The sequence below is a fragment of the Microcaecilia unicolor genome, chromosome 2, assembly GCF_901765095.1.
Source record: "Microcaecilia unicolor chromosome 2, aMicUni1.1, whole genome shotgun sequence".
Classification (NCBI taxonomy): domain Eukaryota; kingdom Metazoa; phylum Chordata; class Amphibia; order Gymnophiona; family Siphonopidae; genus Microcaecilia; species Microcaecilia unicolor.
In genome coordinates this window covers 399,327,731-399,343,362 of record NC_044032.1, presented here as the reverse complement: position 1 = coordinate 399,343,362, position 15,632 = coordinate 399,327,731, and the positions used below count along the sequence as shown (strand labels likewise).

The 15,632-nt window shown below is 43.3% G+C and overlaps 1 protein-coding gene across 1 annotated transcript in view; it reads left to right on the top strand.

The window, feature by feature from the left end:
• The window catches only part of LOC115462505 (vitamin D-binding protein-like), a 40,773-nt gene extending 39,498 nt beyond the window's left edge, over positions 1-1,275 (top strand). The window contains exon 9 of the mRNA XM_030192499.1: positions 995-1,275. Coding sequence (XP_030048359.1) covers positions 995-1,154 — 160 coding nt within the window. The 3' untranslated portion in view covers positions 1,155-1,275. The remainder of the gene's footprint in view (positions 1-994) is intronic.
• The last annotated feature ends 14,357 nt before the right edge of the window (positions 1,276-15,632 follow it).

The following is a 15,632-nucleotide window of genomic DNA, read 5'->3' as shown; positions in this document are numbered from 1 at the left end:
CGGTGATGCATTTCCTGTTTCCGTGAGGGCGGGACACTGTGTGCAGAGAGAAGGGAGAAGCTGGCGGCGAGCATGTAGTGTCTTTTTCTTCATTGAGGTCGCTGCCACGGAGTGTATGAAGGTAAGCTCCGCCCCCTTTAGCCTCCCCAAACAGTTGGGCTACTGACCGTCTATGTCAGGATATGTACATTCAGAGCTCTTGCTAGCCTGATAGTGATGCTGAATATACAGAACAGATTTAAACAGCATGGTTGGCATCTAGAAAACATGCTGACCGGGAGGTTTGAACATGGACTTATGTGTTATTAATGTTACTTTCTAGAGTGATCTCAAGGGGCCCATTTACTAAAGAGCATTAAGACCTTAACGTGAGGTTAGCATACACTAACAGACTACCGCAAAACCCACACCTTACCTATTTAAAAAATATATATTTTTAGGAGAGGGAGTGTGATGGGCATGGACATGGGCATGGGCATTCCTGCATTATCCAGCTAGCACGTTAGGATTAGCTCCTGCTAACTGGATAATGTAGAGTTAACGTAGGAGCACATAGTGCTCCCTAAATAGGAGGCAGTAAGTTCTCATGTGTTAATTTTTTGTAGGTACCACATGCTAATGGAAATATTAGCGCATGACCTGCAAAAAAAAAGAGAAAGACCTGCAACAATCAATAAGAGCTTAGTGTGCAGGAGAGTCCCGGGTTAGAACATGTTAAGCCTAGATTTTACCACACATTAGTAAAAGATCCCCCAAATGTCTAAAACCATAACCTGGCAAGTCTTGATTTTAGTTTTTTTTTTTTGCTCAAGTTGTCAAGTTACAAGAATACATCCAGAAGTGAAGTACACAAAGCTCAGATTGCTGGGTGCACTAAATGAAATAAGATGCTGTAAAGTCATCTGTCATGCAGTTTTGTTCTATGGGAGTACATATTTTTTTAAAAATAATTGTTTTGGAATTAACTTTCTCGTCACACCATCTTTCTTTTCAGGTGTGCATATGAATATGGGCGGAGACATACAGATCAGAACACACATGCAATTCTGAATTCTTCCATTGAAGCTAGGAATACCATCAGAGAATGCTGTGTGACAGAGGATCCTAACACCTGCTTCTCCACTCATTTTCCCATTATTTTTCAAATAAATTGATTGCTTTCTTTAAGATAGAAGTTCCTGTGTAGCTTTGAAGTAAAAATAAAGCTGTACACCACCTTGGGTGAAGCTTTTCTTAAAAGGCGGTTAATAAATCCCAATAAATAAAGAAACATCAATGGTGGCTGGATATCTCAGTGGATTTTTGCAGTGACAGAAAGCCTTTTAATGGTAGATGGACAGCTCAGGATGCTAAGGTCACTCTTCATCAGGATAAAGAAGTGAAGGGGATGAGCCACTGGGCAAACTGGGTGGGCACATGCTCCTTGGCACCAACAAAAATACATTAAATACCTGAGTTGGGGGGGGGATCCCCAAGCCCCACCAGCTGCAGGGGTCCTCTGGAGGCAAGAATAGTTCCCTCTCCTTTTTGCTCCAGCCAGTGCCACTGTGCACACACTGCTACTGCCCTGCCCCGCCTCACCCCCTTGTGCATACTTGGTTTTCACGCATGTGCAAAAGCTGAGCGTGTGCAACAGGGGGAGGCCAGCATGACAGCAGTGCATACACAGTGCTGCTGGCTGGAGGAAATAGAAAAGGGAGCTATTCTTTTTTTCTGGAAGACAGGGTTTGAAGATCCCTACCCAGCTATAACAAGGGTGCTATAATATTGGGTGGGCCTGATTCCAAAGTGGGTGGGCTCAGGCCCACCCATGGCTAATCCACTGGCCTGTGGGGCAGCACATTTCCTGACTCAGGGCAGTCTCTGATGATATGTCTGTGTTAGGGTCTGCTTTACTAATTGAGGTCTACATGGGAAACCTTTTATTTTGTTCCGTTTGTCTTTTTCTGCCATTTCATTCATTTCTTTTGATTTTTGTTTGTTTCACTTTAAGAAATGAGATAAATATTAAGGACTGGATTTTGAACTGCTGTGATCACCGGCTTAGTCACTGGTGACAACATTTATATATTTACTATACTATCCATAAAGGTGGTGATACTGAATATAAGTATTGGCTGGTGACTACACTGACACTATCAATTCAGAGGGTAATTCTATAAGGGGGCACCTGGATTTAGATCCTAGGAAATCCCCTATTTGAAGCCTATTCTATAACAACAAAAGCAGATGCCTACTTTTCTATATAGAATACTAAAATAATCCATTTTACAGATGCCTGGTTTGCAAGTACAGACATTTACATCAGCCAAAGAGCTGGTCCATTTATGCACTAAACCGGGCTGATTAAGGGCAAAATATCAGTACTTAAGTGGCCAAGTGCTGACTCCGTCCCCAAAACGCCCCCAAAATAGCTGGCTTTGAGTTAGGTGCTAACTGCAAATTTCAGCAGCACTTAGCCGGTTCAGTGCCGCTGAAAAGTTATGGCTAACTCAACCAAGCGGGTTAACCAGTCAGTGACTGGCTAAATTGCTTTGGTCACAAGATTTCCTAATCTGTGCAAGTAAGTGTGAACCTCACTCACGCTTCATCCAAACTCTGCTCGGGTGAACGGTCAGCTGAAAGTATGCCAACCTAAATATTGAATCCTGTTTATATAATTAGGGTAACTGATGACATGATTACTGTAGGATAGTTACCCACTACTAAATATTATCTAAATATTACTACTTCAAGGGAAAAGACCTCAGTGACTCTTATAACTCCAATGAGGAGCATATGGAAGAACATGGTTAGTGCAACAGGTTGCGGACCTGGGGAACTGGGTTCAATTCCCGCTGTTGCCTGATGCTGGGCAGCGGGTTGAGATCCTGAGAAACCAGATTCAATTCCCTCTGTAGCTCCCTGTGACCGTGAGCAAGTCACTTAACCCTCTGTTGTCCCAGGTACAACAGTAGTACAATGTACTACTTAGATTTTGAGCCCACTAGGGATAGAAGTACCTGTAAATTGAAACTGCACCTAATTTTAGGCATGGCTTATAGAATAGTGCTTTAGCATTTCTTTTTCCGCACTGATTTTTTAGGCTTGATTTATAGATTTCACCCCTTCAATGTCTAGTAATTGCTTATATGTATGCTTACCACCCATTTGAGTATGTAGTTTCTGAAATTCTGTTTTTAGGGCCTGTCTACCCAATATTTAAAATCATTTAACCAGCCAGGAATGGCTCCTGGCCGGTTAAATGACACTTAACTGGCTATCCAGCAATATTCAGCAGGAGATCAATGGTTATCTCCTGCTGAATATTGCTGGTTAGCGGTTAGTTGATAGCCAGTTATATTGCACATCATAACTGGTTATCTGCTAATATTCAGCACATCGCCGGCTAAGTTTCAACTTAACCGGCCAGTGCTGAATATCTAATTCCTCCAAAATACAGTTGAAATCCCCCCTACTACCCAAACTCCGTTAGCCACTTTTTCAAATTGGCCAAACCAAATCATGAAGAAATCCTTCTTCTCCCCAATGGGGACATTCAAGTTTAGTATACTTATTTCCTTACCTGTATTCTACACATCACCCACACTACCCGCCCCTCTCATATTTCACAAAAGAAAGGGTTTTATTCAACAAAATGGCTACCTCCTGCTTCTTAGTAGTCAGAGGAGGATATAACTTCTCCTCACCAACCAGTTTGTAATTTAATATGTTCCTGTTGTATGAGCCTAGTTTCTTGCAGCAGAACTATATCTGCTTTTTGTTTTTTTCTGGTGCTGCAATTCTTTTCCTTTTTACTGGTCTATTAAGCCCACTGACATTAAGTGTAAGAATCTTATGTCCCATATTGCATATCCAGCTTCATCTTTACAGCAGTAGACCCATCCCCCTCCAGCTCCCCACCCAGGATATTCCCTAAATCTCTAGAAAACCCCTCACATTCCCCCTCTCCCCCAAAAGATAATCCTTTCCACCCTGTCCCTTTCCAGACCCCACCCCCCAACAAAAGGACATAAGCATGTTAACCAATCTCTCCCACCCCCTCACCCCCTGGTGAGAGATAAAACCATTGTAAAGCCCTTTACCTGCTCCCGCTCACACACTCCCCCCCCCCCCCAAACTCTCAACCATACATCCATCCATTCAAAACTGCACAAAACATATCAACAAGAATCACATCCTTATTTTTCCCCAAACCCTACCTTCATAACCTTTTCCCTATCACCAGGCCTCCACCTCTTACAGTTACAGTAAATGGGGCCGCTCCCACTTTCCCAGAGTTCTGTGATCTCAGTCCACCTGACAACAAAAAAAGTAGCTGGTCCCTTCTGGGTTCTAAATATCTGCTACTGGATCACCCACTCAGTTCTCAGGACTCCAGTGCATTCCCACTGAGGCTATATCTAGGGCTGACTTGCTCCAGCTCCGTTGAGCAATCTCCAATATTCTCTTTCATTGCCCGGATTGGACCAGCCTCTAGGGCACTCTGCTCATCTGCAGTCACACTGGGGCACCACCGATTCTATTCTCCAGCCACCTCTGGTGTCGTTTTGGGTGTTGCAGTCCAGATAAAAATGTTGCTGCCTGTTGTTGATGATCATGATTTTAGCAGGATACCAAATACTAGTTTCTATATTGCATCTTTCCATCTCAATATCTCCTTACGCTTTCTTATTGTTTCTTGAGCAAGATCAGGAAAAGTCGTACATTCATTCTCTTATAGTCAACTACACCATGGTGGCATGTGGCCTGAAGCATGTGTTCTTGTTCTTCATATTTCAGCAGATAACAATTTTATGATGATCGCTCTACGAGGGCCTCCAACCCAGGATTTGCTTTCAGTTCTTGGTGGGCACTCTCCATCAGGATCCCTGGGAAATAGTCCTCTCCCTCATAAATGTCCATGGGTCAGTACCTTCCAACCCCTCAGTAACACCAAATAGTCAGGGGTTTGAGTGCTGGCTTCGATTCTCCTGCTCTTCTAGTTTATCCTTCAGTAGCGAACTTGCATATACAATGTCTGTATAGAAGAACTTTCAGACTCCATCCCCTTGAACTTCTCATCAAATTTGGCCAGCACTGTTTGCAGTATCTCCTCCTTCGCCTTTCTGATCTGATACAACACCAAACCGAATCTGTCCTCACACTCTGAGGTGGGTTTCTCCATTGCCACTATCTCCATCTGGGTCTCTTGGCTCAGCATGCTTTCCCGCTACCACTTTCTGTCCAACTTTGCCACCTAAATTTCTTTGGTAGTCTTTGGAGTTCTTCCCTTCACCATCTTCGGCATTGTAATCAACTATGAAGAAGAGCTGGACTCCTCGGGAGAGAAAATTGGAAAAAAATTTTGAATCTCTCAAAGGGTAAGTGTATAGAACTCCACTCATGCACATCCTCTCACCATACATACCAAACCGGAAATCCTCCATTGTAAGTGTTGTAACAACTGTATCTGATATCCTGATACTTCAGTGGGAATGCCATTTAAGCCTGGTGCTTTGTTCTTTGATAAAGCTTTCAGTACTGCTTTGACTTCTTTCATCACCAATGGTCCCTGATTGTGAGGTGCAGGTTGAAATGGCTGTTGGTCCACTTGATCTTTATGGTATTCTTTTCACTTTTACTCGATTTTCTTGAGTTGTTCCACATGGATCTTTTAGCATCATTTAGCATTCCAACTCTAGGCTAGAATTTTCTTGTAAGCTTTCATAGCTTTAGGAAAGTGATCTTGGCCTTCTCTAATATATCTGATTCTATTTCCTTCCACACATTGTAGTAGTGCTTCTTTTTATCTCATCTAGTGGCACATTGGCTAAGTTTGATGACTAGCACCTCTTTCTCCTCTAGCTTTAACTTCTCTATGTTTCTGAGCAATTTTGAGAATTTCTTTGTTCATCCATATTGACTGCTCTTGCTATTCACCATAAAGACTCCTGAAATAAACCTGTAGCCGAAACACAGATCTGTGTTGAGTCTGTATTAAAATATTTCCTATATATGATTCAGCTGTCCCGGTCTCTAAAGTCATTGGTCCATTTCCCACTTTTCCCTTATACTCTATTGATTACGTGGGATTCTGTTGTCCATCCACCTAGGTGGATTTTCCTTCCCAGAGGTGGGTCCACATGTTTTTAGTGCTATAAAATAAGTGTCCCCCCAAAATCCTCTCCTCAAGCACACAGAACAGGTATAAAGTGTACTGTGATGACTGGCTGTATAATCTGTGGACATGTACCTAAAACCCACACTGGAAAATAATCAAAGGAGGCTGGTAAGGATCAGGATAAAAATACCCCCTTATTAGGCCCTCCTGAAGTGCACAAAAATGTACAAAAAAGGGCTATGAAAACAATAAGGCATAAAGTGGGCAATTCTATAAGAGATCAACAATAAGGCATAAAGGGGGCTATTCTATAACAGGTCACTGAAATAGAGGTGCCTACTTTCTGCAGGCTGTGAACCTATTCTATAAGGACACTTACACTCACTAGTGTTCTGATAGAATACTAGCATAAACCAGCATTGATGTGTCTACATTTAGGTGTGTGCACTTATGCCAAAGACTACAGCTGGTGTGGACGCAAGTACATACATTTCAATTCTGTAGACTACACACATGAATTGTTGGCTCTGCATGTGTCCTGCCCTCGCCGCTCCTCTGCGAGGGCCTCCCTTGAATTTACACGCTAAGTCATACTGTGACAAGGCAAGCCCCAGAGATTCCCCAGTGAAGCAGTTGAGCCCAGAACTAAGGGTCCCAGAAGTCCTTGCAAGAATGAGAGAAGAGAGTAGTCCTAAAAAAATGGAATGGATTCCCAGCCCCAGCAGGGGGAGCAATGGCTTGAGGCAGGGTGAGCCTGTTACTCCCTTCTCCACAAGAGTGAGAGGGAAGGATGAAGCTCAGTTTCCCTGGCCTCGCCATCAGTATATAATTCCCCCCAGCTATAAGAAGGGGAGAGCCGATTTCCTGAAGGATCTCAGTCACCAGGAGAGAGGGGAGACAAATGGAGAGAGAGATTCCATGGAGTATGTGGAGGAAGGAAGTAGCTTGCCACTAGAGCTGCCTAAGGGAGAGGAGCCAGCTACCATGGAGTGGGAGAATTCAAAGGTTGCCCTGCCCAGCACTTGAAGGCAGTGGAGGAGGCCACACCGAGCGTGGTGCTGAGAGGTGGGAGAAACTGCCAACCCTGCTCCTTGCAGGGTTCCCTCTATGCTGTGAACAGGCAGGTGATTTGTGGTATTGGTTTGATATGCAAAGATTGTCCATGAAGATTTGTTCTGAACTGTTGTGCTATGTTGAAAGTGTGCTCAACTCTTACTAAATCCTTCTGAAGGAGGGGGAAGGGAAAGCTAATGCCCTAATAGAAGACTTGAGCGTTTGCTGAGGGATTTTGGGACCTGGACTGTACCTTTTTTTCTTTGAAGACTATATTAAGAGGGCTGCACCTTTTGTTTTGAAGAATATATTATGATTTTTGGCATGAAATTGCCTTGATAATAAAATACTTTGGCCCCAAGACCCAGTATCAGCAGCATTCTGTCCTGGAATCCTGGGAGTCCCGCAGGCTTGCTGGCTCTACCCAAGTGGAGGAAGCGGACTCCTCTTTACAATACGCACTCTTAAATTATTGAATAGTGCTAAGCATGTGGCTGCTGTTTATGCATATAACCCCATAATTCTATAATCTTGCATGCCCAATTTTATTTATTTATATTTATACCCCACATTATCCCAAACTGGCTCAGGCTCAATGTGGCTTACAAGCAATAAACAGCAATGACTAACAATAAAACGTTAAGTTAACAGTAAGCATAGATTATTAAATCACGCCAAAAGACATAGATTATTATTATCAGAGAAGCACTGAAGATAGATAATATAATTAACTGTTGAATCATATTTTGTCGTTATTAAAAGCAGTGCTTATCAAGAATGTTTTCAGCATTTAGCGGAAGGACATAGAGGCGTATTTTCAAAGCACTTAGGGGTCCTTTTACTAAACAGTGGTGGGGCTAATGCGCGGGTAACGCACACCAAATTGACACTACTGCTGGGGTAGCGTGGGCATCTGGTGGTAATTTTGAAGTTGGTGCATGCTGTTTGCCATGGGGAGGTATTCCCAGCGGTAATCGGCAGTGTGGCCACATTGGCACACATTGCATAATACCGTGCCCCATAAAAAAGCCCTTTTTCCATCCACAGTAAAAATTGGCCCAGTGTGTACCAATTTCACATGTCCACACTACTGTAGGCCAGTTTTTACCACAGCTTAGTAAAAGGGCCCCTTAGACGTACAAAGTTAGATAGGTTACCATCCACCTTATAATCGAAAGAGAAAAACGCCTAGATTTCGACCCAAATCGGGAGATAGACGTTTATCTCACAAAAACGAATAAATCGGTATAATGGAAAGCCGATTTTGGACGTTTTCAACTGCACTCCGTCGCGGATGCGGACAAAGTTGATGGGGGCTTGTCAGAGGTGTGGCGAAGGTGGAACTGGGGCGTGGTTATTGGCCGAGGAGAGATGTACGTGTTAGGGCGATAATAAAAAAAAAATAAAGGCATTTTTAGCGAACATTTAGGACACTTTTGTTGGACCCTTTTTTCACACGAACAGGTCCCAAAAAAGTGCTCTAAATGACCAGATGACCATCGGAGGGAATCGGGGATGACCTCCCCTGACTCCCCCAGTGGTCACTAACCCCCTCCCACCACAAAAAAATGATGTTTCACAACTTTTTATTTTCACCCTCAAATGTCATACCCACCTCCCTGGCAGCAGTATGCAGGTCCCTGGAGCAGTTGTTAGGGGGTGCAGTGGACTTCAGGCAGGTGGACCCAGGCCCATCCCCCCCCTGTGTTACAATTGTGCTGCTTAATGCTTATTAGTCGTCCAACCCCCCCAAACCCACTGTACCCACATGTAGGTGCCCCCCTTCACCCCTTAGGGCTATAGTAATGGTGTAGACTTGTGGGCAGTGGGTTTTGAGGGGGATTTGGGGGGCTCAACACACAAGGGAAGGGTGCTATGCACCTGGGAGCTCTTTTACCTTTTTTTTTTGTTTTTGTAAAAGTGCCCCCTAGGGTGTCCGGTTGGTGTCCTGGCATGTGAGGGGGACCAGTGCACTACGACTCCTGGCCCCTCCCACGAACAAATGCCTTGGATTTATTCGTTTTTGAGCTGGGCACTTTCATTTTCCATTATCGCTGAAAAACAAAAACGCCCAGCTCACAAATTATCGAATAAAACATGGACGTCTATTTTTTTTCAAAAATACAGTTCAGTCCGCCCCTTCACGGACCCGTTCTCGGAGATAAACGCCCATGGAGATAGACGTTTTCGTTCAATTATGCCCCTCCACGTAACTTTGTAAGTCTAAGTGCTTTGAAAATGAGCCTCAATGTCTACAAGGAATCTAGTCTACGAGGAATCCATTCCTCAAAGTCTATGAGGAATGTTTAGGCAATGAATTCAATTTCTTAGTGCTTTGATAGGAAAAGCCTGCAGTATAAATAGATTTGTAGATAACTTTCTTACAACAAGGGTAGTAAAGAGATGATAATAGGTGGGAAAATGTGTGATACAAATGTAACAAATAAATAAATAAGTCTGGTTAGAGTATTTTGTTTAGATAGTTCAATGAGGTTTTGCATGAAGGAGACATACCATATAAGATCTGGTATACACATACACATAGTTTAAAGGTAATTCTGGACTTTAATCAAAGCCAATGTAATTTTAGAAGTAAAGGGGAGGCTTTCGAGTAACATGGTACCCTGAAGACCAGGTGGGCATCGGTATTCTGTGCTGTTTGAAGTTTTCTAATTGGATTGATCTTGTATCCAGCATAAATGGCATTGCAATAATTGAGCTAGTTTAAAAGCTATAAGTTATATGTTTTTTGGAGTGTTGAAGACAGTAAAAACAAATGAAAAAAAGTTGAAAATGTCAGGTAGATCTATGAAGATGTACACAGCGCCATAATTGTATGGGACGCTGTGCCCAAATGGGAAATGCTGTTGATTACTCTGATGATCCCCGTTTTTCAAAAAAAATTTAAATGAAAAGGACTGTGGAATATGTAAAAGTGTGGATGTTTGGGACGGAATTAATGTATATTTTAAAGTAAGTCCCCACGTCGATACTGTAAGGTCCTTTCAAGTTGATTTATGGCTAAAGTTAAGCATGTAACTGTGGACTTAAGCTAGTATTCTATAATGGCACCATCCTGTTTGTCTGCCTCAGGATCTCCCTGAACACCACTGATATCTGTGGTCCCTCTCCAGTATTTCACCCTGACCACCTTCAGTTTGTTCATCACTGCTACTAAACTGTCAGAAGATACTACCGTGTTTCCCCGAAAATAGGACATCCACCGAAAATAAGACCTAGTAGAGGTCTTGCTGCAATTTTCAAATTGCAGCAAGACCTCTACTAGGTCTTATTTTCAGCCTCCCCCAAAAATAAGACCTAGCAGGGGAGGCCTTATTTTTCGGGGAAACATCGGGGTCACCCCCCCACCCGAGATTGCCGGCTCCTCCCCTCGATTGGCAGCTCCCCCGCCCTCAGCCGCTCCCGGAATTAACCTCTTAAACGCTTCCTTTCACCTTCGCACTCGCCGCAAGCAGCAGGGCAGGCCACTCCTTCCTTCCGTGTCCCGCCCTCGCCTGACGTTACGTTACGTCAGGCGAGGGCGGGACACGGAAGGAAGGAGTGGCCTGCCCTGCTGCTTGCAGCGAGTGCGAAGATGAATGGTGAAAGGAAGCGTTTAAGAGGTTAGTTCCGGGAGCGACTGAGGGCGGGGGGAGCAGGCGATCGAGGGGGGGGTGAACTCAGGTGGGGGGGGCAACCCAATGTTTCCCCGAAAAATAAGGCCTCCCCTGAAAATAAGACATAGCGGGTCTTGGGGAGCAAAAATTAATATAAGACAGTGTCTTATTTTCGGGGAAACACGGTAGTATTTTACATCTGATTCAGCAGTGGGTGAAGATTAAGTCAAGAATCTGCCTTAGTGATTCAGACGGCGGATAAGGAACAATCATTCTATTAAGTAAGGAGAATTATATGACAGAAATAAGAAGACAACTATCTGATATGAGCGTTTCCTATTGGACAGGGATTCTTCTGAAACAGTGACAGCTAAAATTGCATTGATTAATAAAGAGGGTTGAGACATGGGTTCCTCACTGCTTCATAAGAACACTTTCTGATTTACAAAATTTTCAAGATATCGGGTATTTTAACAAAAATATACAAGAGTTTGGACTGCTTTCCAGGGCCTCCTAAAGTGTCAGTAAGGGATTCTTTGCTTGAGTGAACGTGTAAATATGTGGATTATTTTTTTACAATCCCTAGTGACATTTATTTATTCTTACATTAAAGACATCACACATTTTTTGAGTCTTTTACAGGAGTTAGATGATTTGCAGCCTCCATTTTTGTTTAGATGTGCAATCTCTTTCTACCAGCATACCCAGGGCTTTTTTGAGGGGGTACTTGGGGGTACTGAGTACCGGCACCTTTTCCATTGTCTGCTAAAATTGACCCATGGACCCCAAGTTTTAATGAAAGAGCTCAGGCTCTACGCACCAATTCTGCCTTGTCATAGGTTCTGTGACTAGTTGCAGGGGGCCTGGCTATTGTGGGGAGGGTCCCTCAATGATTACCCCCACCCCTGAAGGGTGGCTTAGCATTTGAGTACCGGCACCTTTTTCACTAGAAAAAGTGCACTGAGCATACCACAAAGAGAAACATCAACAATAGTGGAGAAGAGTTTGGAAAAAGCTTCTTATCCACAGTTGGTAGCAACTCATTTTTTTAAATTGGAATTGACTATGCTGGCTATGAAGTATAATAATTTTTATTTGACCACCAATTCTATCAACAGATCTCTGGAATAGCCATGGGAGCTGCTTTGCTCCCAGCATTGCAGATTTCTTCATGGCTGATTTTGAAGAGAAGTGGGTGTAACCATTTGCAAGTAGTATGCTGACGTCATCCTACTGACAACACTTTAGTTATTTGGAAAGCCACAGAAGTTAATTTTGTAGTCTTTCTGGAATATTTCAATAAATGCCACCGTACTATTGCTCTTACCATTGCTCTTGAAATGTAACACTTGCTTGAAATGTTCAATCATGGCAGAATCTTCTTGTTATAAAGATCTGGCCAGAGGTCTTGAGTATCATTTGCAGGTGAGCATCACTTGTCAATCGACAAATGTGATTAATTTTATATCTCTTTCCAGCCTATTTTAGCTCGATCATTGCTATGATAGTTCTTGGTCAGGGATCATGCACTAGGACTCCTTAAAGGAACCTGCAATCAAACATAACCATGAAATGTCACCCTTATGCAACGAGTATGACTCTCACCATCGGAGATATTTCCTTCAGTATTATATCTCCTTCCAGCGTATTTGAATTTGGTCATTGCTATGATAGTCCTTTCATGCACCAAGGTTCCTTATGGATCCTGCAATCATAAGTCAACCACTAGATGACACCATTGCACAGTGAATATAAACTCACTCTCCCAGAGGCTATGAACCTTGCTTCCATGGCAGATACAGTATTGACCAACCTGGAGAGTAAAAGAAGTGAGCCAGGGATCAAACTCAGGCCTCTCTGCATGCAAATATGTAGCACTGTCAGTGAGCAAGTGGGCAATGTTCAGATTCAATAACTTTTATGCACGTTCCACCATAGCATTCTGAGTATTATATCTACAAATGACTTTGAGAACATTTGATTTTAGTCTATTTTTTTTGTTCTTATTTTTAGACTTTTGGAAATTCTCAAAGTTCTCCCTTGGTGCCCTATAAGTTTTGCAGTTGATTTTTGCTGCAGTTCTTGTTGAGGCTGCCTTGCCCTATTGAGTACAAATAATCCTATAATTTAGCAAGGCAAGCATGTCACATATTAACTACTGACATTATGACAAGAAGTGCTAGTGACATGTCATTCAGTACTTCTGCAGCTACCAGCCCAGAACATTATTTTCTTTAGGAAAATCAATACTTTGTAGGCACAATTTACTTATGGCCTGGTAATGCTGGTAACAGGAAATGAGGCTATAGATGAAGGACATACATGTGAGACTTCCAAGGTAGTCAAGACATGATTTCAATGGTATTGCCCTTGAGTACCTTTTCCAGTTCATCAATACATGAATTTTAGTGCACCATCCCCAGCTTTTGCTCTTTCTTGCCTGCCTCTTATTTCTTTCAAGGTCATTTAGATATGTTTTCTCTGTTCTTGCATTAATACATTTAGAAGCCCTTTAACTAAGGTGTGCTAAGCCCTAACACAAGGTAATTGTATACTAAAAATATTTTCCTATTTATTTTTAGAAGAGGACGTGGCATGGGCCGGGAATGGAGAATGGGCGAGGAAGTGTTAACCAGCTAGTGCACTCACATTACCGCACACTAAATAGTTAATGCATCCATCTCGTGGTAGCCCTTAATTGGGGGTGGTAAGTGTTCCTATCTTAATATTTTCAGATGGACACATACTAATGCTAACAGCGTTTGGCCAGAAATGCAACAAATTGTGCCCCTTCTACTTCAGGGGAAGGTTGGGAAAATATATATCAGTCAATAGCGGATGCAGTCTTAAAATTTCCTAATCTTTTGATTTGGGGAGATTTTAATATCCATTTTGATGATTGCATTCAACTGCGTTCTTTGAGATTTTTTACATTCTTACAGAATATTGGGGTAACACAATTTGTTAAAGGCCCAACTCAAATAGCTGGTCATACTCTTGACTTAGTAATGACAAATTCCTCAGATTTACTACATTGTAGTAATTTTTTGACAATGCCAGTCTCCTGGTCAGATCATTATTTCTTGCATTTTAAGTTATCATTTACAAAATCAGTGCAGACAGCTACACCTTCATTATTGCAGACTAGCAGGCTTATTTTCGAAAGAGAAGGGCGCCCATCTTTCAACACAAATCGGGAGATGGGCATCTTTCTCTCAGGGTCGCCCAAATTGGCATAATTGAAAGCCGATTTTGGGTGTCCACAGCTGCTTCCCATTGCGGACACGACCAAAGTTCCTGGGGGCGTGTTGGAGACTTAGCGAAGGCGGGACAGGGGCGTGCCTAGCAGATGGGTGTCCTCGAGCAATAATGAAAAAAAAGAAGGGCGTCCCTGAGGAGCACTTGGGCGACTTTACTTGGTCCATTTTTTCTTACGACCAAGCCTCAAAAAGGTGCCCAAACTGACCAAATGACCACTGGAGGGAATCAGGGACCTCCCCTGACTCCCCCAGTGGTCACTAACCTCCTCCCACCATGAAAAAAACAACTTTAAAAACTTTTTTTGCCAGCCTGAAATGTCATACTCAGGTCCATCGCAGCAGTGTGCAGGTCCCTGGGGGGGGGGGGGAGGTATGTGTGTGTCAGTGGAGGCATAACGAAGGCGTGGACGTCCTTCTTTCAAACATTTTGGACGTCCTGAACTGCCCTCCCCCCCCCCCCCACAGGGACAGCCAAATTTCACGGGAGTAGAGTGGAGTGAAGTGGAGGTGTGGCCTAGTGGTTAGAGCACTGGTCTTGCAATCCAGAGGTGGCCAGTTCAAAGCCCACTGCTGCTACTTGTAATCCAAATAAATAAAGGGGATGCCAGAGGCATAACAAAGGCATGGACATTCTTCTCACAGACACATCCACGTTTTGTCCGTCCTCAACCACTGTCGCAGGGACGGAGGCATAGCAAAGGCCGTCCTTCACCCATACTCTAAAAAAAAAAATGATGTCCCTGACGAGCACTTAGATGCTTTCACCTGGACTTGTGCTTTTCTAAGGTTGTAGATGGCAATTTATTTAAGGTTGTAGATGGCTATTATACATGCAGTGAGCAGCTCATTTGCATGTGATTTCCTTCATGCATGCCCGTTCCTTTTTGAATCGCTAAGGGATCGGTAAGGGAAGGGCTTCTTCCGTTCAGTTTGTGCATCTGGCTGAACGTAAGGGAGCTATGTGCCTGGGAGCAATTTGTGAAGCCACTGCAGTGCCCCCTAGGGTGCCCGGTTGGTGTCCTGGCATGTCAGGGGGGACCAGTGCACTATGAATTTTGGCTCCTCCCATGACCAAATGGCTTGGATTTGGTCGTTTCTGAGATTGGCGTCCTTGCTTTCCATTATCGCTGAAAATCAGAAACTACCAAGTCCTGGGGACGACCATCTCTGCTGGGGACGACCATCTCTAAGGTCAACCTAAATTTGCTGATTTGGGTGTCCCCGACTGTATTATCAAAATGAAAGATGGACGCCCATCTTGTTTCGATAATACGGGTTTCCCTGCCCCTTGCTGGAGCCATCTTGCGAGGATGTCCCCATGAAAACTTGGGCGTCCCTTTCGATTATGCCCCTCCACATGTTTGAAACGCATAGATCCTTTTTCCTTATCCTCTCTCAGGTTATTTTCCAGTAGATTTTAAAGATCAATCAATGGAAGAGCAAGTGACAACTTGGAATGATGTTCTTAATAAAGCATTGGATGATATTTTGCATAAAAAAATAATTAACACACGGATTAAAAAGTCCCAGCCATGGTATCATCCAGGCATAAGACTATGTAAACAACAGGTGCAACAGGCAGAACAGAAGTGGAAAACA